Below are 25,149 nucleotides of genomic sequence, written 5' to 3'. Positions count from 1 at the left end.
TGTTTTGACAATGATATAGTTTCGAAGCTTGATATCGAAGCTGATGATATAGTTTTCCAACTAAATCAAATAATTTCGGGACAAAACTGTTTCTCCTTATAGTGTAAAATATCGAAACATGCAATAAGTTTTTAAATTTCTAGACTAGAATTCCCTTTAGAACTAGAATATTGTAAAACTATTTTATGCCACTTATTAAAAATTAGTTAATAGCAATTCAAGTAACTTCAGCAACATACTCTAGAGATTATTTTAAATATGAGTAAGAGACAGAATAAAGCCTTAGGAAATTTTTAGTGCAATGTTGCTAAAAGCATCTGATACGATAAAAATAGACTAGAAAAATGCGGAATTTGATAATACTTCAGATTTACGTTAAACTTCAAGTTTACAAGACTTAATTTGGAGTCTTTTTATAATTCGTAAATCTTCGAAACAAAGCTATAAGAAGCTTCGATTTTGCTTGAATTTTGAACTAAAATCCTAGCTTGTTTTTAACATTTTAGTACCGGAATTCTCTACCATTAACTGTAACAGCAGCGGATGCGTAAACATTTTTAATACCTACTATGATTGATTAAGTTATATGTGCATTGTGACGCCAAAGTTAATGCAAAATGGTCATAGAAATCAACATTGGGTTCATAAAAAAAAACATGAGAAATAAGAACTAAACGCATATAAAATTTACTTAAGCAATACAATCAAAATTGAAGCAAAATAAAGTTCGTAAGATGTATTAATTCTGTATATCCTTTAAACAAAAATTAAGCTACATTCTCTGGTTAAAATTTACCGAATGTTCTTAGTTTTTATCCCATTACATTGAGTTTATTGAAGTTCGTCACGCATTTTGAGAAATGTTTTCAACAGTTTAAAGTGTTTTGTGTCCTATTGAAGTACTGTAGTTATACAGTTACTGTAGCGATACACGGCAATTTGGCTAGTTTTCTATGTTTAGCTAAGGTACTTTAGTAAAAATAAATTACCTCCTAAAGGAAATCATTACACTTCATACTCGTAGTTTATTGTTAGATTTTTGTGCAATACTTAAAATAATGAATTTACACTTCTTATATTTCAAACCTCTAGTATTGGTGATCAATCTCTTTCACCAGTTACTCGTAGTCTTCATAAATTGATAATAAATTGCAATTAATTAAATTGCTCAACTTAAAATATAAGCTGTAAAACATCACTTTAATGTAATCTGAGTGTTCAATAAATTTTTTCCGGAATGTAATGTAATCTGAGTGTTCAATAAATTGTTTGGAATTTTTCGATACAGTTTTTTACTTGCTGGTTAAGATTCTTTGCAGTAACGATAAAACTATTATAAATTGTTTGAACTTTCATTTAAATTACGTAGCGGTCAATCATCATATACAAAAACAAAAATATATACCACTTTATTTAAATAAGCTTCTCTATTCTTTGAGAATTTGTGACAAACATTTACTTTAAACAGATTATTATAAAGGTATTAAATATTTAGTATAATTCATGGGAACAGATTCATAGTTCTAAATGTTCCATTATACCGTTTAAAGTTATTCATTAAATGCTAAGAACGTATGGGAATTTGGGTTTTCTAAATTTTAAAGAAATCAGTTTTATTTTTCAGCAAGTTAACAAGATCTAGTCATTATATGAAAAAACTTCATCTTCATAGACTTGTAAATGTGATAATCGGAAGCGTGCAATATTTTAGTCACGCACTTTTATTCTACTGGCATGGATCCGATTTTGACAAAAATACGAAAGATTTTCCAATCCTTTAGTCTCTTACTTACATGCTTAATTTTCAGTGAAGACAAAGGGCAATTATTTACTTTGACTGAAACTAAAATAATAAAAAAAAAAATTCTAGAGGATTATTATAAAGGTATTAAATATTTAGAATAATTCACGGCAACCGATTCTCAGTTCTGAATGTTCCATTATAGTAAAATATTCATTAAATGTTTAAAGCATGTGGGAATTTGAGTTTTCTATATTTTAAAGAAATCAGTTTTTTTCTTTGCGTTACAGCACGTTAACAATCTAGCCATTACAGGAACAAACTTAACTTTCACGAACTTTTAAATGTGTTTTTCTTAAGTGTACAATAATTTAAAGCTGCTTAGTTTTATTCTACCGGCATGGATACGGTTTAGAAAATAATGCAAAAGATTTTCCAATCCTTTAATCTCTTACTCGTATGCTTAATTTTCAGCAACGAGAGTGAAGAAGAAAATATATTTTTTTTTTACTTTACAGAAATTTAGAAAAAATTCCAAATGAGTTACATTGTTTCCGCTCATCAAAATAATCTAACGTGAAGCTGAAGACTTAAAACAGCGGCATTTAAAAAAATTTTTCACAGTTCAAAAAACTAAACAAAGCAAATTTAACTAATTTCAAGCTTGAGTAAACGATAGATTTTAATTTTCATTTATGGTTATTTTGGGATGCAAAAATTGCTAGTTTTTAGCTTTTGAAATTTTTAGGTTAAGCATGCTTGGGAACTAAACACTGGGGGTTCCGCGTTCGGCTGACCACCTAACCGGAGCATCTACTTCTGTCTGCACCCCAGAGCCCAAGGTCAAGAAAACTGAGATGGGCACAGTATAGGCCTTGGCACCTCTGAGTTTAGTAGTTTAATGTGTGTATATATATATATATATATATATATATATATATATATATATATATATATATATATATATATATATATATATATATATATATATATAAATTTTCTGACTCTCTAGTTACAAATAAAAATGGATTTTGGTAATTTTCAATTACACTGTTTTTTATAATAGATACCAAAATAAATCTGTTAGATTACAGAAATTATATTTGTACTAAAATATAATAGCCAAAAAAAAGTAGTTTGAAATTTTTTTTCTTTCTTATTCATATTCAAAAATTTATCAATAATTGATTTTGTTATTTAAAGAAATTTCAAAGGCAACTGTTTATCTCAGATCTAAATAACTGCAAATTTGAAAAATTATTATTTGGGTGAGCTGTGTTTTTACTTTTAACAATAAGATTTTTCTTTTAATTAGCAAAAAAAAAGAAGAAAAAAAGATACCGTTGTTTCATGCAATATTTCAAAACCATAAGTTATTAAAATGCTAAATATAATATTTTTAATCTATTCTGACCTAAATTGATACAAAATAATGAAAAAAGTATGAAAATTATGCTTAATAAAAATTATGCGTCATAGAGTTAATAACATTAAATTTAGATGCGATTTTGGGTTTTTACATTTCCGGATTTTTGCACTTTATTTTTTTAATAAAATTTTAAACAAAAAATAAATTTTAATTGTAGTTTTTTTTTTATATGCGAGATATAAAATGTTTTGCATCATGTTTAATTGCATAATTTTAAATGCATTGATCTAACCTATAAAAAAATAATCGAAGAGTTTTCGAGAAATAATTTGAAAAATCAAGTTTATTTAATTGAAAATAATTAAATAAACTTGCATTTTTTAACTATTACAACTCGGGATTTGATGGATCTCTAATTTGATAAAAATGTTGAATAAAATTATATCTCTAATAATTTTTGGAAGGAGAAATAATTCGTCAGCTTAAAACGAAACTCTGATAATCTATTATAAGATCGTGTCATATGTTTTTGATCTAGTTTCGGTTTCTGCCACTGGTTTCGGATGCATTTTGGTCATGTAAAGTAATAGGAAATATTCAATTAGTTTTGGTGTTTTGAACTTTCAGTACATCATTTATTTATTTTTTTAACAAATATTTCGTGTGAAATTTTATGTCTAAATAATAAATTTATAACTAAATGAAAGTAGTTTTATATCCATGAAATTAAATCCGCTCAAAAAAAATTTCTTGTCTTTCAAATGACTTTTAATGATGGTGCCATCTATTGGGGAAATAATTTACTATTTTTCGGCATGCTCATAATTCAGCTGAACTAGAAATGGCGCTTGCATCTGTTGGACTCTTCTGTTTACAAGCAATGCAGATAAATCGCCGTGCTTCATTCAGACTGAGCTAAGGAGTGGCTTAAAGCAGGTTGTCAAAGAAACCCTGTGCCACTCATTTTTAATTTTCCTCGTATGTAGTAGGACAATGTGGCACTAGTCAGTGCCAAATCGGAGTTCGTATCTTTTTACCAGTTTTCTCTGGTCTTTCGCTCTACCTGATCAGCTGATCACCCGTCATCTGCAGACGCATATCATCGACTTTTGACAACACTCATAGAACTGAGGAATCACGACAGCTAAACAGCGCTCCGTGGGGTGTGATGTTTTGAAAATGTTCCATGTGAGAAACGTATCCTAGAACGGCACATCATAATATGTGTGTTTGTTTTCTGAAACTTCTGTGTACAGAAATATATTAAGCAGACTATTTTATTTTATTGCCATATCTATGATTTGAGTTATAGTGCTTTGAAGATTTTTGTGTATGTTATGATGAAAAAAAAATTGTCATAAAATCCCGACTTATCAAAATAAATGGGATCAACTTAATTATTTTTACAGAAATTTATCTATGTGATTACACCATTGAACTGTAAATAATTACCGGATATAAATTATAGAGAGAGACGTAATTTTGCTGTATTTTTTGTGTTCTTCGTGGAATATTTGCTGTCCAAAATGTCCAAAACTGCAGGCTGTAAGAAAATTCCAAGTAACAAGGTAATTATTTTAATCATGCTTACCTTTTATTTATAATACCATTTCATCCAATTGTTTTTAAAAACAAATTTTGAAATGCAATGTGGTTAGGATATTTCATTTATTTTTTAATTTATTTATATTTATTTTTGTTTATAAAACGTATTACACTATTTCCTACATCTACAGAATTCATACTTAAATTGCATAAAATGTTAATATTTGTAAGTTGATAAATATTTGCATAGAACGCAAATAGTAGTACTACATAAAAGGGATTGCGGCTCAGATGTGTATTTGGTTTCCACAAGCGCAAATATAATAATTTGCTTTTTGGTGGTGCTTATTAAATTGTTCTTTCGTATAATTTCTAAAAAAGCATGTATCTAATTATCATCAAAATCATGAAAATAATCAAAATCTTTAAAAATGTATACATAAATAATAAATTTTTGATTACATACTGGATATATAATCGTGAATTGTCAGAAAGTTGTTTTAAATGTAAATGTTGTAAAACTTGGCGATAAAAAGTACAGTATATCTTTTCATGGCCATAAATGTAATATTTTTATTAAAGACATAAAATAAATAGGTAAAAAGGAACCAGTTTTAAGATTTTTCGCTTATAACTAATAATGAAATCAAATTTACTTTAATCGATTCAATTTAAATTAATGGTTTCAATGAAATGGGTGTTCTAACGACTTAATAAATTCAAACATTATTAAATAAAAGCTTTAATATTAGATACTGTTGTATAATCGTTTTAAACTCTAAACTAATTAAATAGTGATACTTTTTTATTAAAACGCGTCTTTTATTTGATTGAATTCAAAATATAAACTTATATTTTAATTTAAAAGTATTTTTTAAATTAATTGTCATTTAATAATAGTGTAGGATATTTTTTGTATTGATTTTTCTCAAAATATTAAAAAAAGGACTGAATAAATAAAAACTTATTGAATCAATATCACGTAAAAAAAAAACAACAACTTTAATTCGGGGATATTTCCGTATCACGATTTGCAGAGCAACAACTACGCTTTTTACAAAATATTTTATAGAGTGGTAAACATTTAAGAACTAAAGGTTTCAGAATTTTTGGTAATTTTGCTAATATTTTAAAGGCTTCACTACTGGAGAGCTGGTACAAAGTGGCATTTCGTATGAAATTTAGAATAATTTTATGAAGTGAATGGTCGTTTAACAGTTATGCTAACAAATCATGGTAATATGATGAATTCTTTATGATGCCTTATATCGTTCAATTGTTGTGAAATCAAATTATTATAATAATTTAGACAGGATTAGAATTGTTTTTTTAAAATTATATTTTTTTAAAAAAAACATTATAGTCAACCTTAAAGACAATGGTACCTTTTTAAAGCATCTTAATGAACCCTTTTCCCGATGGAACTTTTTGAATCATTACGCTAATCATTAAAAAATGTTTGCAACTATGATCACTGTATACATTTTTTTGCTATCCGGCTCCGGAAAAAAAACTTTATAGACAACACTAGAGACAATGGTACCTTTTTAAAGAAACTTAATTAACCCTTTTTCTGATGGAACTGTTTGAATCAGAAAGATAATCAATAAAAAATGTTTTTTTTTTTAAACTGTAATCAATGTATTAATTCTTTGCTGGAGACCATCAAATAATGACTTAGAATCGGCCATTTTATTTCCTGATCATAAGCTATTATGTTAAGTCCTTATGGGCATATATCCGTATTGTGATCTATTGAGCCAAATAGATTTCAAATTTGCAAATTTAAAAAAACAAAAAACAAAACAAAAACATAGAGGTTTGCGCGGGAGTGTCTACGATTTTTATATCCTAATATGAGAGTTGGTACCCTTCTGTTATTGTTTTTTATTATTATTTCTTAAAGTTTTTCGTGGACCGTTGCCCGGAAGTTGCTAAGACTTGGTGATTTTTCTGTCACAGATCATGATACGGAAATCTTCCCGCCCATACATTTACTTGATCAGTTTTTTAAAGCACTCGAAGATAATGAAAAAGAAGTTTGATATAAACCCTTACAGAAACACAGGGTGCCCGAGAATCTCAGATTTCTTTTAGTGATTCTGTTAACATCCTTGTATCTTAATATTGTATTTTAAAAATTAGTTCGAAAATCCTTGAAAATCGTCGAATTTGGAATAAAGACAACAATTTAAACTCATCCGATACACGAACAAATATATTTAGGGGTTAGAAGTTCGAACATTTTTTAGTCGATCAGTTATATAGTAATAATTTTTTTTTGGTTTATAATTTTTCGTAATATAATCCGAGAAACTTGTAAAATAATCAGAAATAAAATGTGAATAATTTTACATATAAATATAGTGAAGGAAAACTGAATTAGATCAATTATGGAATATATTCAAAATTTTAAAACAAAAGTTATACTTTATATATTTTTCTTTTCAGATATTTTTTTGTTTTGTTTATAATTCTTCTTACTTTGATACTTTTTGTGTATTACAATTAAGTACTGATCCTCCCTATCTTTAAAAGAGCAAAACAAATGTTTTTCGTTCATCATTGAGTTTGAAATGGTTTATTTTGATTCAAGTCAACTACGTAACCTTTAAATGCATTAAAATAAGTAAATTTCTCTTTCTCGATATATTTATCCAGATTTATTACAGATTGTTTTTAGAAATTGAGTTTTATTGGTGGCATTAGCCTTTTGATTGATTTTCATCATACAGAATTTCAGTCGTTAAAATCAACTGTTCATATGGTTATATTTTGGTAGACTGATATAGCTCTTCAGAAGCATAAGCCAGTTTTACCTTCTTAACATATTTATCCAGATTTATTACAGATTCTTTTTAGACATTAATTTTTATTGGTGACATTAACCTTGTGATCTTCATTTTTGCGAACTTGAGTAATTGAAATCAATTGTTTATATGGTTAGATTTTGGTAGACTGGCAACTCTTTAAAAGCATAAGCTAATTTTGCCTTCGTAACATATCTACCCAGATTTATTACAGATTCATTTTTGAAATTGAGCTTTATTGATGGCATCAACCTTATGATCTTAACCATACAGAATCTGAATAGTTGAAATCTACAGTTCATATGGTCATACCTTGATGAGCTGATAAGGCAATTTTGCCTTCATAACATACTCATCCTGATTTATTACAATGTATTTTTAAAATTTTAGTTTTGTTGGTGACATTAGCCTTGCTGACTTGCAATCCTTCTATATGACTTAATGATTTCAGTATGACTTTAGACTTTCAGATGATCGACGATTTCAATGACTTCAGAGTATTATACAAAATAATCCTCTGAATAGTTAAAATTTATACGCATGAATACATTTTGACAGAATAAGCCCACGATGTAGCTTGATATATGTCTTTTAATGTAGGAAAATAATCCAATTTTTGTTTAATTTTTTTTATTTTTCTGGTTTTATTTTTTATTTATTTTTTTTATAAATTATTTACTTACTCTAACTTTGCTTTTTTCATTCTTACCATCTTCATTCCTATTTTTCGAATATTCATGTGAATTGCTGTAGCTAACAATTCGAATCCTTTAATTTTGATAGCATTTGAATTCCTAAATTACTAGTAGTTTTACATTACTTACTTAAAGCAACAAAAAAAAATGTCAGTTTTGGTTTTGGAAATATTTATTCAGATTTATTACAATTGTTACTTTTTAAAATTTGATTTTATTGGTAACAATACATTATTTTTTCATATTAACGATTTTCATCAAAGAATAACCATATGATTAACTGTTTATCGTGCTTTTGTTTATCATTAACTGTTTATCATGTTCAAGAACACAATGTATCCAAGTTGATGCGCAATATGGAAATTGTCGTAAAATATTCCAGTTACATTATTTTTAAAGTATCTATAGAGGCAAAGGCGTAATAATAGATTCTGATTTTCACAAACTTTATTAGTATTGTAGCGATGCAAGAACGGTTCTGCGAATTGAATAAGATGTATTTTTAGTTTTCACAATTTACTAGTGTAGTAATTATTTACACTTTAGTTTGAATCATATTTAATTTTGAAAGAAAACTTTAAATACTATATTAATTAAATTTATTCAAAATGAAGTTATTTATTTAAAATATGAAAAAATTTGATGAAAAAAATGTATAACTAGTTTTGACGTATCTTGTACGCTTTCGTGCATTTTTAAGATTCAGAAAGAACATTAATAGAAGTGCTGGATGGGATATTAAAAAAATGAATTTTTCATAATTGATTGTTTTCATTGTTTATTATACATAAGTTATACTTTTGAAATCCTTGTCAAAAATAGAGTGCAAAAGAAGACACAGTTGCGAATTAATATTTAATCAAGAAAAATCTGTCAAAGATGGGACAGAAAGATGGGACAGGCCAAAATCTGATAGATTGCCTGATAAAATATTTCTAGTAATCACCTTTCTACTCTTTTCTGTTTTCTAAAGGCATCAAACAGGTTTTAATGGTTTTTAGCCAAGCCTTCCTCAGTTGTCATCCGTTACATTTCAAAAAACCTAAATCTTAATATTAATTCGCGATCACAATGCATGGAATTTCAGTTTCGAAGATATTGGCCAGACAAAAAGTTTTGCTCGTCATTGTTTTCACGAAGAAAGAAAATTTTTTTTTTAAAATTTTAACAAATGTAGCATGAAATTTTTTTTTTGACCATAACCATTAAAGAAAGTAGAAAAATCGAAACATGTTCATTGCAAAAAAAAAAAAATAATAAAAACATATTTATCTAAAATAGGATTGCCATATGGTTTCCAATATTATCCAAATATCAACAAAAACATATCATCTACATATCCCATACTTTTAACACTTCATGTTTCGATGCCGGCACTAAACCGTCTATTTGTTAGGGTCATATTATGTTAGGAAGGTCCATTTGTATAGATTATTCTATTTGCATATCCTCAGTCAATCATTCTAGCTAAGTTCGTATCCCATGGTCTCCCGAAATTTCATCCGGTTATTATTATTTTTTTTTTTATCCCTTTAGATTTTGCTGGTAAAAGTGGGATCTGGATGGTACTCGCCATCCCTAAATAATCGATCCTGCCCTGTGTACTTCATTTTTGACAAGGATTGTATAAATATATATTAAGAGATACAGAAAAAACTGTCTTTACGATTTCCTTAGCACTAATTAATTTTAAATATATCAAACTAAAATTCACACCTTGCCTAATGTAAGTTACACAAACTTCTTGCTGATAACTGCTTTCGCGGCAAGAAATCTGTCAAAAATATAAATTTCTATTTAAATCGCATTTTAAAAATTCGTCAAAAGACAGATTATTTAACACATTGCATAATATTATTATACATTGTTTTTAAATGAGATATTCGGCCATCTACTTCTCAATATAATTTTCAGTTAAGGAAATAATCATTGGATTTTGACAAATATTATTGGGTTAAAACTAACGCAACCTCATTTTGTTTTGTCTGTCTGCAACTTATGCAAACCATTCTAAATTGTTCCCTATTGTAAAGTACAAACGTAGAAAATATAAAAAATAGGTTCAATAATAATTTGAATATGCTTAAAAAAAACATTTTAAAAAAAGTTCAAAATGCAATTTTAGTAGGTTAAAAAAACGAATTTTAGTATCCTTAAGGGGAAAAAAAACTTATTTTAATCTTATATTGATTATTGAAAAACTATATTAAGTATTATAATTAAAATTAAGATTTTTTTTTTTAAAGATGGTAAAAGAGCAATTTAAATTTGGGAAGTTACATAGTGAAACCATATCCTTCCATTTTCATAAATTTTACAGAAGAGACAAAAAGAGGAAAAAAAAATTTATTTTTTCTGGCAAGCATTTGAATTGGGATTAATATTTTGGGTTTTAAAAAGTATCCTCAAAGGTATAAAATTATTTTTGCAAATAAAAAAGGTATTTAATGGATTATTTTATTTGTTTGATTCGGTAAAATAACCGACACTACCTGTCTAATTTTCATTGAGACTTTGTTTTTTTTTTAATTTATAAAACTTTTTAAAAAATGTTAAATTTGTGTTTATAATAATTTAAAAAAACGTCAAATTTATGTTTATTATAATTTAAAAAATGTAACATTTTTTTAATGAAAAATTAAAACAGAATTTGTTTAAATATTTAATAAAAATAAACACAGTTTTTAATTTTGGATATAGTTTATATATATTTCAAATATTAGTTTAAGAATTTAAAGAAAAGAGAAAAATTGGGAGCTATAATTTTTAATTAGAACTAAGCCAAGTAGTTTCATACGTGCAAAATATTGAAAAAGAAAAAGAAAAAAAAATAGTTTAAACGCAGGCTGAATTATTAATTTTTAGATATTAATAAATGAAAGTTGAAGAAAAATGAAAAAAATAAGCCTTCTAATAAAAAGAGTATTTGAATGCACAATATGAAAAACATTTGTAAAAACCTTAACACAATTTATATCCTATTTATAGTCAACAAACAAGAAAGCTCACAAATGTAGAGCTTTTCTTCGACTTTCAAAGCAATCTATTTTCTATTGCTTCCTCCTTTTTATACCGTATAAAATAGATTATATTTCTCTATAAAAATTCTTTTGTCATCTGCTGAAAGTGGTTCTTAAAAATAAGCATTATTTAAATACCACTTTCTAATTTCTATTGTTTTAAAAACAAATTACGTTATCTATTATCTATGCACATTGTACTATACAAATCATTGTCTTTATTCATTGATTTGTGTAAAATTTATATTTTATTACTACTTTATAGTCAAATGAATATTTCCATTTTTCTTTTTATACAGATAATACTTTTTTAATAAAGTTTAGATTGCTTTGATAAGTACCTTTGAGGTTTAAAGCTTTAATTTAAGAAGCATTTTACAGATTACAAATTATGTCTGTTTCGTTGTATCTACGAACAAGTTTGACAGAATTTGATTTTTTTTTTTTTTTGTTGTTGTTCTGAAGGCAACGCATTTTTGTACAAATCTCATTTTTATTTTTATAAAGTTAACTAAGACGAATAATATTCGATCGGATCTTCTATCGTATTTTTAAAATTCGATTTCTCAGAAACTATTCCACCGATTTTACTCGAGTTTTTTTTCTATTTAAAATTTCATTCTTTAAAATGATGTAAAAATTTGTATTTTGAGAAATCAAAATTTAAAAAAGTCAGTTAGTTAAAATTAGATTTCTCGCGAACTATTTGAGTGATTTTGTTTACTTTTATATTTAGCCTTATAAAACTGCATCCTTTGAAATAGTGTAAACTTTTTTAAACCTTACAATTCTAAATTTTTTCGACTATCATTAAATAAAATTATAAAAAATTATTTTTGCATTGAATAATCTTTGGATTGATAATTGTGTGTAAATATTTTTTAATTCGCTTAAACTATTGGGGACTTTCCAGATAGCCCCTAAATTTCAGAAATCTAAATGAATATTTATTTTCTCTACGGCAAAATTTATCGTTTAATGGACAAGAATTTAGTGATGTATTTAAAAAAAAACTTTTGTCAACATTAAAACTTAGTTATTTTTTGTATATAGTTATTTTTTTCTCACTTAAACTTTCTATTCTAGAAAGTATTTATGTATTGAAATGTGATGTAACGTGATTAGCCCCTAAATTTTCTAGTATTATTTTTTAAAGTAGTCTACTAATCCCAGGTAACTAAATATGTCTAATGATCTCCTAATGTATTTATATAACTTCGAAGATCACAAACGTAACATTTAATTACTTATCTATATTTTAATAAAAATTTAGATCTTTTTATTTTGAGCTTCGCTAGTTGTACAAATTTTAATATTTTTATTTTTGTCAAACTTTTATTTATTGTCTAAGTCAAATGATAAAGTGACGCTGAAATAAGTGAATTTGTTTCTTAGTCAATTTTCATCATCGTGTACGCCTTGTTGAGGATTTATAATACCAGATGGCACTGAGCCCAAACAATTTTTTTTTATTATTTTTTTCTGCACTTCTTAAGTTTCAGTTTAGAATTAACCTACTGAACCACAATGGAATAAAATAATTTGAATCATTATAATTTGTGTAATTATTGTTGAATACGAGTTACGCCTTTTACACGATTGTAAGTGAAAAAATATCCTCTAAACAATAATCCACAAACTGGCTAGAGATAAAAAAAATTATTCGACAAAGAACTATTCCAAACCTTACAGAAAAGATATTTACGAAATAATGCAAAGCTATTGGAAAGAGCGTATATTTTGTATGAATAAAGCTAGACAACGTGAATAAAGCCCTAATAAGGAACATGATATAGTTTCATGATAAAGCCCTAAAAGGACATGATATAGTTTCGATTTTATTAGAACCTTCCTTCACAGTCTGAACATAAAAATTCTGTTCATTTCTTTTGCTATAGTTTCGGTTTTTTAAACATTCGTATCTTAGAATCTAAGCATAAAAAATATAGTTCATTGCTTTTAATGGAATGCTATATATTCAGTCTTATAAACAAGAACCTCCTTTCATATCTCAGAGTCTAAACATAAATATATTGTCTATGTCTTGGAATGGAATGTTAAAGTTTCGGTTTTATAAACAAAAACCTTCTTTCATATCTCAGAGTCTTAACATAAATATATTGTCTATGTCTTGGAATGGAATGTTAAAGTTTCGGTTTTATAAACAAAAACCTTCCTTCATATCTCAGAGTCTAAATTTAAAAATAGTGTCCATTTCTGTACCTTTATTTGTGTTTGATTCACGTTGTTTTGCTTTATTCAATACAAAGCTGGTGTATGTTTAATTTATCAGAATCCCTGTGGCAGAATTTTTTCGAGCTATCTGTGACAAAACTCTCTAATATTTTTTTGCAACATACTTTCATTAATAACAAACATATATGTTACTAATTTAAAATAACAAAAGCGCGGTGTTTACAAGAAAAAAAACTAAATATTTTTTTAAAAATGTGAACGTGTAATAATTTTTTATTCTAATACTATGGGCGATATTCTCGCATTTTGTTGAGGGGGGGGAGATATAAGTTATTTCCTTCTTCGCATTTTGTAAATAATCACCACAGTAAAAAAATGATTAAAAATCACGAAATCCGTAGTAGTAATTGCCAAAAAAGAGATAGATGACGAAATCACGCGAATCGGACTCCTCAAATACGTGTTTCGTTTCGAGATTAGGTTGTTGAGATAAATAATATTGTATAAAAAATATTGGATTTAAAAACTGGGGAGAAATCAATAGCAACAACAGCCAAAAAATCGATAGAATCATTACCTTAAAAAGTAAATACTCAAATTCACGAATTTTCCATATTGTTTGAAATATATCGAGATATTTTAAATCCACAGGAAAATCAATAACTGACGAAAATACCATCAGAACATTGCATCGATTTACGATACTATCGGCGAAAATTGAGTGCGTCAAAAAGTGATTACCTAAATGCATGATTCAAATATTACGTGTAAATTTCTGAAGAAAAGTAATTATTTTCAGATTTCATAAGAAAATCATTCTGCAAGAACTCTGCAACGTTCTGCGACAATGTCGCCGTGTGGCTGCAATTCTGTCTCGGAGATCAGAATAAAACTTAGTCTCTTCAATTACTCTAAGTTCAAATTTAATAAAATAATTGCTTCACCTTGTTTCTTTAGAACTGTTAAAGATCTTCTCTAGCTTTTGTTTCAGTGAAAGGACAAATAGAAAGTTTTTGAAAATTCTTTCTCGATTCACCCTCCCTATTTTTTCTTCTTCTTTTAAATCCTCATTTTTTCTATCTTAAATGAAAAGAAGTGCCAACTATCTGATTTTAGGTCTATTCGATTTGAAGTCAGTCCAAATACATGCTTTCATCTAAACCGCTTAGAAAGGCGTATCAAAAAAGTAAATTCGACACAGTATAAATGAAGTTAGATATAGCAGTTATAACAGGCGTGGCGGATATATTAACTCCTCTTTGTCTTTGATATCTGTAGTACTTAGAAGCAAAATATTTATATCTCTTTCCTTTGACTCATTTTGAATAGTCGGGGATCAATGCCAGAAATTATTCAACGTCTATATTTATTTTGCAACTTTAGGTAATGAGAAAGGTGTAGATTTTTATAGACAAAATATTTTTGTTATCGGTAAATCAAAATTTCGGGGGTCATAGTCCTGTCTTGATAATTAGAGTAGTGCTTTTAACCCATAACGCATGGCATAAACGCAACATTTTGTAGTGACATAAAAACCGTTTATAGAAAAATCAATTTAATTAGCATTATGATTTGTTTTTTGTAAATGTGTTTTTTCGTTTTATTTTTCGTCTTTAAATTTCAAGCGATATTAAAATCTGAAGAGTTGTACTATATTTAAAATTTTTTTTCATCTTTTGTAATAAAATAAATGAAGAATTTACTGCGAAACAGCGATTGACTGCACTTATGATGACTTCATGTTTCATAATAAATAAAGAGTGGCGGTAAAATTTTCGAGTTCGGGATATTGTTTATATATAGATGTTATCAAAAAATATTAGCTAAGATAAAAAAGAAAACACCTTTGTGTAATATTCTACCGTTTTAATTGAAAAATCTTTTTTATTTCGCCAAAATTGAGATTTTACTCCACTATATCAAAACATAGTAATATTTCCTTACATAATATAAAAATGCCTGACATTATACTACCACTTGAGAAAGAGCGAATAATAGTTTTTATAGCAATGAAAGTGGCTTGTAGTGAGAATCCGATTTGAAGAATATCAGAGCTGTACAGGGGAAGAAACAGGCTTATACTATATTTTATAACTTATCTTGGGTTTGTTACGGATATTTCAATTTTTACGAAAACACGCTAGAATGAAATGATTTCCTTGCCAGTATTTTCTCTTTACAGTTTTGATATATATGAACTTTCAATTTTGCGTAGAATATCGTTTCAATTTTACACATAATTAAAAACTGTTTGTATTTGATTTGGAGTTTTGTGGCAGTTCATCATCAAAACTAAAATTAATTGAAAATTGATTGAATAATTGATCCCGATGATATTGTTGTCGATAATTACTTTAAACTTTACATTTATCGCGATACATTCATCCACGATAAGAGTATATTGTAAAACATCTTTGATTTCCGATATTTTATATTTTATCATTGATTTCCGATTATTAAAAATATCGATATTTTACCAAGATCTATTCTAGAACTCTCAATTTTTGAAAACTTTGAAGTACTTGGTTGAGAAACATCTCATTTGTACCTTAGTTTTTAGAGAAATAAACTATTCACTTCACTTATTAAAAGTTTAAGCATAGATATTTACTACTTCACGAATAATATATAAAATAATGATAGTCATGAATAGTTTACTTATGAAATGTTCGATCTATCAGTATTTTGACTTTTCCGAAAATTAGCTACCCTGTACAGTTCCAAACTAATAGCATCCAGTTATTTGTAACTTATAGATTTCAATTAACTAAGGAAAAAAAATAGATGTTTTTAATTTTTAAATAGAATAGCAGTTCTATCGAAGCAAATTTTATTTGAAAAAGAACATTTAAAAAATATCGCGAAATTTATTGTATTAATTGCAGTAGACTGTAAAAATTCGGAATCAATTTACAGTAAAAAGTACCAAAATTCTGGATCAATTTACAGTAAAAAGTACCAAAATTTCGGATCAATTTACAGTAAAAAGTACCAAAATTTCGGATCAATTTACAGTAAAAAGTACCAAAATTCCGGATCAATTTACAGTAAAAAGTACCGAAATTTCGGGTGCAACATACGTAAAAACCATTTTATTGTAAAATTCATTTTTATTGTAAAATCCATTTTACCGTAATTTTTAAAATAATATTTATTTACTTACAATGATTTAGTGATTTAATAGTAAATACTACATTAAAAATTACGGTATATCAGATTCTTTGTTTCATAAAATTATTTATTAAAAGTGGATTTTACTGCAAATTTTACAGTAATTTGAACCTGAGTTTTTTACAGTGTAGAACTGTATTAATTACACTCAAAACTTATAGTTTCATCCAGTTATTTGATTTTTGTAGATGTAGATTTGTAGAGAAAATTTTATTAGCTTAATTTTTTTTAATCCGTCCATAATATAAATATAAACTTAAAATAGAGAGCAATTCTATCGAAGCAAATTTTATTTGAAAATTTAAAAAAAAAAAAGAAAAAGAAAAAAGGAAAAAAAGCATTGCGAATTTTATTGTATTAATTGCAGTAGTCGAAACTATCTGACAGACTATAACGCTTAGTAAGCACTCAGAGGAAGAATACAAATTTTCTATGTAATTTTTTTTTTTCATTTTATGAATGCAAAATTTTTATATTCCATTTTCAAAAGAATTAATTTGAAATGCGATTATAAATTTAAAACATTACAAAATCACACAAATTGCAATTACAAAGCAATAAAGAAATTGGAAGATGTAAAATAAATTAATAAAATGAAACATTTTACGATTGCAATTTTGCACTTAATGCTCATTCCGTTTTGATGATTTCTGATCAAAATTATCATTACTTAAATTAAACATATGCTGAAAAGCTGAAACAGATAAATTTCAACGGCACATCTTACCGATTCAACTATAGAAATTACTTTTACCTTTTCCGGATATTAAATTTTTATCCCACCAATTGGAGTCATTAATTTGAATCACGATTATTAATTGAAACTAATGCAACAATCACATAAATTGCAATTACAAAGTAATTAAAAAAAACCGGAGGAATTAAAATAATACATTTATGAGGGATTTTTTTTTAAACTATTGCCAAACATACGCATTAATTGCAGTATTTATCATATTAATTTGTTTGTTACAGACTGTAACACTTAGTAAACTTTTAGGATAATATTTCTTTTATATATAGAAAATAATTATGATTATAAAATTTTAATATTGAATTCTCATTAAAAATTTGAAAAACGATTGTAAATTTAAAATAATACAACAATCACACAAATCGCAATTACAAAGCCGTAAAGAAACCGGAGGAAATAAAATGAAATAACTTTTTCAGTTCATTTTATGATTGCAATTTTTCACTTTATGCTTGTTTTATTTTGATGATCTCCATTCGAAATACGAAAAATTCATCATTACTTAAATGAAACATTTGCTGAAAAGCTAAAACAGACAAATTTCAACATCTTTTTAAATACCGATTCAACTATCGAAATTGCTTTTTCTTCCTTTTTGAATATTCAATTTTTATCCCACCAATTGGAGGCAGGAGAAAAATTATGAGAAATTTCATCATCTGGAAAAGATGAGGAATAAAAAGAACATTTCCCCTCCTAATGCCTCCTCCCCTGCAACTAAGATTAAATTTTTCATTTTTGCTTCTTTTCAACTAACCTTTTTTTTACTTGAAAACTTTTTTTAACTTCAATAAAATCATTAAGATTCCCGCTTTCCTATGATACTCGTTTTTAAGTCCCGTCCCTATTATAAGTTAGGGTTAATTCTTTTCACATTAAAGTGTCGTTCGTCATTTCGAATAGAAATCTGACATTTCTGACAAGCGTAGTCGGTGCTCAATCTTTCATTAAGATTCATTAGAAGTTATTGAATTTTAATTTTCGTCCAACTTTTTAAGATTTAAAAAATTGATAGCTTTGTTATGAGATCAACGGTTTTATTTCTTTTGACTTTAATTTAACAGAGCTTCAAAAATAATAAGATTTCTAGCTTAAAGAATATTGGAGCTTCACTTTATGTTTTTCTTGATGGTATTTTTTCTACCAAAATTAAGTAAAACTTTTTTTGATTTAGATACATAATATTATTTAGAAGAGTATTATACATACTAATTTATATCGTTTACTGATGTATTTTGTTTGTATTACTCAAATAAGCTAATATAGTATGATTTATTTCAATGATTTTAACCTGATGTCGAAATCTTATATCTTCTGACTCTTATTTAGCTGAAGTTTTTAAATAAAGAGATTTTTAGCTTAAAACAGCATTTTTGACTAATTTAGTCATTCTTTTATTAAGATTCATTAGGAGGATTTTCGTAGATTTTCAAAGATTTAAAAAATGTATAGCTTTCGTATGACTACAGCGGTTCTCTCGTTTTTCTAAATTTTATTTATTAAACTTTCATAACAAAAAGATTGTTTAAAATTATTTTATGCAGAGCATTATCTTCGGATAAAAGAATTTTATAATTGTGTTCAAAATTTTTTCCTTTCAATTGAAAAAGTTCTAGAGATACTTTGAAGTACGCAAAAAGTAACATTAAGAAATCTAATTTTGGATCGTCTTCCTGACCAAACTATTGGGACCATATTTCCCAGATTGCAGTTACTCCTATATTTTGAGGGCTAGAAATTTGAATCCGTCGAAAAAAGGTATGTTTAGCCAGAGAAAGTACGTTTTTATGTTTGATTTCGTAACTTAAAATATCGTCTGGACTAATTAATTACCATATTTGAAGTCACCCCCCCTCGAACCATTAAGATTGAGTCATAGAACATGAATATCTTATCATTAGATCAAAAGTTATTTAGGATGGTCTTTTTATTTTTTGTCGCACTGTACATATTTTTGTTGCTAAATGTTATAAATATATACTATAATTTCCCTTAGCCCCATTTGTTACCCTTTCGTATAAATGGTCTCTTGGAATAGTAAACTTGCCAAAGAGGTACTTCCTAGTATTTCCTGAAGAAGCGAGGATAATCAAATAAAAGACAGAAGCTAAATGCTATAAATATATACTATATTTTCCCTTAGCCCCATTTGTTACCCTTTCGTATAAATGGTCTCTTGGAATAGTTAACTTGCCAAAGAGGTACTTCCTAATATTTCCTGAAGAAGCGAGGATAATCAAATAAAAGACAGAAGCTAAATGCTATAAATATATACTATATTTTCCCTTAGCCCCATTTGTTACCCTTTCGTATAAATGGTCTCTTGGAATAGTAAACTTGCCAAAGAGGTACTTCCTAGTATTTTCTGAAGAAGCGAGGATAATCAAATAAAAGACAGAAGCAAAATGCTATAAATATATACTATATTTTCCCTTAGCCCCATTTGTTACCCTTTCGTATAAATGGTCTCTTGGAATAGTAAACTTGCCAAAGAGGTACTTCCTAGTATTTTCTGAAGAAGCGAGGATAATCAAATAAAAGACAGAAGCAAAATGCTATAAATATATACTATATTTTCCCTTAGCCCCATTTGTTACCCTTTCGTATAAATGGTCTCTTGGAATAGTAAACTTGCCAAAGAGGTACTTCCTGATATTCCTAGTATTTCCTGAAGAAGCGAGGATAATCAAATAAAAGACAGAAGCTAAATGCTATAAATATATACTATATTTTCCCTTAGCCCCATTTGTTACCCTTTCGTATAAATGGTCTCTTGGAATAGTAAACTTGCCAAAGAGGTACTTCCTAGTATTTCCTGAAGAAGCGAGGATAATCAAATAAAAGACAGAAGCTAAATGCTATAAATATATACTATATTTTCCCTTAGCCCCATTTGTTACCCTTTCGTATAAATGGTCTCTTGGAATAGTAAACTTGCCAAAGAGTTACTTCCTAGTATTTCCTGAAGAAGCGAGGATAATCAAATAAAAGACAGAAGCTATAAATATATACTATATTTTCCCTTAGCCCCATTTGTTACCCTTTCGTATAAATGGTCTCTTGGAATAGTAAACTTGCCAAAGAGGTACTTCCTGATATTCCTAGTATTTCCTGATGAAGCGAGGATAATCAAATAAAAGACAGAAGCAAATTGAAAACGGAATGAGTACCTTCAATGAAATGTGCAAAATTAGATTTCAGGCGTCTTATCAAGTATTACTGTTGATAAGGTATTCCAGAGTAATCAACTATTATTTGCAGAAAGAAAAACGAAATGTTTTTTCTATGCAATATATATTAATTATAAGGCAACGTGTTTCATCATATTTTTTGAATACAATTTAGGGAAAATAAGATTTCCGAGGGGATGACTCCCCACGCATTAAATATAGTGCTGATAAAACTCCACCATGTAACTCGCATATCATTAACAAATGTATTATATTTTATTGAAAAGCAGTGTTTTATTTTAATATTTATCATTTTGCTAATGTAAATTTTATAAACATATTTCACTGATCCTCGTCACTTAAACATAAAGAGAAAGAAATTATATGCAAACTAAATAATTCCATACTCTAGTGTTTAAAAGATTAAATGTTTATTTAAAAAAAAATACAAACAACTAAATGAGATGTATATTCAATTTAATGCAATTTGAATGACTTCATATTTATATTTAACCCCTAATTAAGTTATTTTTTCGAAATAAACTAGAAATTAATTCCATAATCATTGCAATATTTCAAAAACTATTAAGTTCTATTTTCGAAAAGTTAAATTTTTTTAACCGATAGCGCTGACTTTTCAATCACATTTTTGCACCATATCCGTTTTCGAAATGCTATTTCCGGCATAATTTGACAGCTGTCACTTAAAAAAATGAAATAGCCTTAACTTCCGCTCTAATTATTTCAAATTAAAAATGATGATGCTTTAAAAAGTAAACTTTTAAAAATACGCAAACAAATTCAGTTTAAATATATATGTTCCTTTATTTATTTTTGAATCGAATTAAACATTCTATGAGTAGGTATTTTTATTTGTTATTTCAATCTAATTAAACATTCTATGAGTAGGTATATTTTTATTTGTTATTTTACAGTAATTTTAATTTTTTTGCTACATCTGAATCATTACAAAAAATTTTAGTGACGCAAAGATTTCCCTATGCACTATGTTCGACACCTAATTTCTTAATCCGTTTTTTTTTCTTATCATTTAACCTTTTATGTGGCATATAACCATATTAACTGCACCCCAGAGCCCAAGGTCAAGAAAACTGAGATGGGCACAGTAGGCCTTGGCCCTCTAGGGCTGTCGTGCCTCTGAGTTTAGTTTTATAACCATATTAAAGGCTATATGCCATAAAGGTTTTTATCATTTAACCTTTTATATGGCATATTTTGTCATAAAAGCTTTTACCGTTTTACTATTCAATGACCGTTTTACTATCGTTTATCGTGGATTATGACGCAGATGGGACACCAGTATCCTTTTTATCTATTTTCTGACGCCCTAATTACAAGCAAAAATATAGTTTGGTATTTTTTATTTATAAAAAATGGTCTAAGACTTACTAAAAAAGTCTGTAAGATAATCTAAATTATATTTGTAACAAAATATAAATTTCAAATAAATAGTTGGAAATTTTTTTTTTATTTCATATTGAAAAATTTATCAATATTTGATTTTGTAAGTTAGAGAAATTTCAATCATGAATAACAGCAAATTTGAAATATTATTGTTTGGATGTCAGTCGTGTCTGGAAGAGTTTGCCTATAAAGTAGAAAAAAACAAATGCTGTTCCATGCTGTATCTCATGACTAGGTCCCACAAAAAAGATCCCACATTCGCGGGAAATTGTGAAAATTATACAAATTCTAAACATAAAAAAATTTGTTATATAAATGATGCAAAAGACAGAAATTGCGCAAATAATAAAAAAAGGTTAAAAATACACAACAAAAGTATTTCTTTGAATTTCAAGCAATATTAATATTTTTTTTTAAATGAACAGAATTTTGGTACAAAGTATTGTACATTGTCAGATTATTGTCATTTATCCTTCGTCTTTCATCCAGTTTATCGTGGATTATTCCCAAAACCAGGCCCTTAGACTTATTGTAGGTGCAGTGAACACTACTCCCATTGACTCTCTTCTATTTCTGACCAATACAAGACCAATCAAATCAATTATTGAAGAGAAGACTCTTGTACTTTATGAAAAATTAATTAGATACTTTTTTTGTACTCTTTTGGAACTGCTACCAAAATATCCCAAGACACTTAAAGACACAAAGTGGTTTTCTACAGAGAGTTCTAGAATTAAGAGCAGAGCTGGAACTTGATAATGATTCTGTAGAGGGTTTCTTAAAACCCGCTAACCCTGTAAACCATGTTGAGATATCCCAATCTGGACCTCGCACAACCATTTCTTAAGAGCCAAATGCCTCAAAGCAGCTGAAAGATCCTTGCAATTGAAACTATCGACACTCTCTACCTTGAGCCTGAATGGTTACGTGTGTATACAAATGGCTTCTTGACCGAACTATCCCCGAATGTGGGAGCCGGAATATTTTCTTCCATCTTTTCTTTTTATGTGCCAGTTGGTAAACAGAAAACTGCCTTTGATGGCGAGGTTATGGCTATTTATGTGGCACTGGAACAAATTGCCCCCACATCTTACTATAGGGTAGTTATACTGTCTGACTTCAAAGCTGCCATTCAAGCTATTAGATCTCGTGAAATACCTATCTGAAGGACTATCCAGGATTGCCAGGTTCTCCTGGAGAGTTTGAGGATAGAAGGGCGACAAATAACACTCCAATGGATCCCAGGCGATATCTGCGGCAATGAACAGGCCGATATGCTGGCTAAGAAAGGCACTCAAATAATTCAACAGCCAAGCACTTTGCCGAATGAAATCCTTTCATTCGGCATAACTCTATATCAAGCATTTTATGAGACAAAACTGGAAAGCGTTGCTCACTTCTCGTATTTCTTCAAGAAGTTGGAAGAACAGCTAAGAACAGGGTATTGCCGATAAGCCCCGCAATAAAGTTGTTGCAGAATTCAGACTTGCGGTGGGCCATGATTGCCTGGCGAACCACCTCTGCCGCATCGGCATTCTCGCTGACCCAAATGCTTGCTCGTTATGCTCGAATAATGAACTTATGGACAGGAATCATCTAATGATCAGCTCTGCGTGGGGACTCTGAGGTGAGGCGCTACTGGAGTGCCCGACATTTGTTAATGAGATAGTGACTTTTTTCTCTTACTTGTTGTTCATCTTTTTGTTCACTGTTTTTGTACGAGTTTGTCATTTTCTTTTGCCATTAGAAATAACAATAAAAAGCATTTTATCGTACTTATAAGCTTACTTTATTGAAAGCTACATATATCTTATTTTCTGTCATTAATCTCAGGAGGTATTAAAGAACAACTAATCTTGTGAATCTTGTAATCGTTGAATTGAATTGTGAACGACCTCAGAAATATTTTTTTTTTTTGCTGTATATTTTTCATTGAATGTATTCATCACGGAACTCCTATTTTTCGGTGACAATATTCTAATAGTAGAGACGTGCATCGCAAATCATTTAGGGTATTGTCTTCGTGAAAATACACCTTGATAGTCTCTTTCAGCCATGCATATTTTAGCCTTTTGATGTGCATCTGCGAATAAATAATGAACCTTTGTTGAGTATTAAAAATTGGCTGTTGGCCATTTCATCAATTCTTTATATTTACGTTAAGGCACTCCAAAATATAAATAAAGCTTTTTTTTAAATTCTTGTGAAAAGTCATTGCTTAACTACTTCCATTACCAATTTTATTGAAGAAAAAAAAATGCAAAAAATAGACATATTTTTTTATTTCATTAATAAATACAAGGAACTGAAACAAAACATAATACACAAGTTCTAAGTTGAAATTTTAATTTTTTTATGAGTAAAAAATATCTAATTTACCATCAGTTTACTATCCCAAATCGGACAAATGAAAAAAATTAATATAATGAAAAAAGTTAATATAATATCTCGGACAAATGAAAAAAGTTAAATATTAGTCTTTGTATATGTTCATAATCTGAAAAATCATCTGCATTACTTTCGCTCGCGAGCGCCATCTTTTTTCTATGTAAATTCATCAACCATCGTATATACAATTATACAAAACACATCTACAGTCCCACAAACAGCAAAACTCGTAAACAAAAATTGGCAATCGTTCAATCACAGCAGATTATTATTATTTTTTGTTTTGCTTCCGGCCGAATAAAGACGAGATAAAACAAAACGTATTGTCATATTCTGCTATGCCCGAGTTCACTCGGGATAATAAATATTTGCAATATATACATACCCGAGTTAACTCGGGATAATCAGGGAAGCGGTTAATAGAGTGGGTGTCGCCACTGAAAGCAAAAGATGAAATTTCAAATAAACTATTTTCAAAATATAAAAATTCTATCTAATTAAGACTGGAAAACTTACCTATTGTGTAATTATAAGTAATCTTGCCACAATTTGTTTGCATTTAGTTGCTATTTTCAGCATTTGAAACTTCATGGTTTACTCTTACCTGAACTCACTTTTTTCATACATTAAATTTTAAATTACTTACATATTTGAAATTGATATGAAGGATTTCTTCCGTGGTATAGCATCCCTTATTTTATCCACAATCTTTTTTTTTCTTCAAATTATTGACAAGACAGTCAAATGAGTAAAAAATTACTGAGAATTATTTCTCTGGCTTGTTTAAAAAACGAGATATATATATATATATATATATATATATATATTTAGAATCAATTGATTTATTTGCTTCTTGTTCAAACTA

General features: G+C 27.9%; 2 protein-coding genes across 3 annotated transcripts in view; both read left to right on the top strand.

Annotated features, from left to right (window-relative positions):
• The window catches only part of LOC107443554 (protein Fe65 homolog), a 387,879-nt gene that overhangs the window by 36,798 nt on the left and 325,932 nt on the right, over positions 1–25,149 (top strand). The gene's annotated exons all lie outside the window — the stretch shown is intronic.
• The window catches only part of LOC107443550 (ubiquitin-like protein 3), a 227,089-nt gene continuing 205,870 nt past the window's right edge, over positions 3,931–25,149 (top strand). Inside the window, exons 1-2 of one of the 2 annotated variants that reach the window (XM_087155962.1) lie at positions 3,934–4,678; positions 22,386–24,843. In XM_087155962.1, coding sequence (XP_087012088.1) covers positions 4,637–4,678; positions 22,386–22,652 — 309 coding nt within the window. In that variant the 5' untranslated portion in view covers positions 3,934–4,636 and the 3' untranslated portion in view covers positions 22,653–24,843. Of the gene's footprint in view, positions 4,679–22,385; positions 24,844–25,149 lie in introns of those variants that run through there. The other variant, XM_087155961.1, reaches the window with a different exon arrangement.

The sequence above is a fragment of the Parasteatoda tepidariorum genome, chromosome 12 (genome assembly GCF_982258835.1).
Source record: "Parasteatoda tepidariorum strain Cologne lab strain chromosome 12, Ptep-v5.0, whole genome shotgun sequence".
Lineage (NCBI taxonomy): Eukaryota > Metazoa > Arthropoda > Arachnida > Araneae > Theridiidae > Parasteatoda > Parasteatoda tepidariorum.
This window is presented reverse-complemented; position numbering and strand designations above follow the sequence as displayed.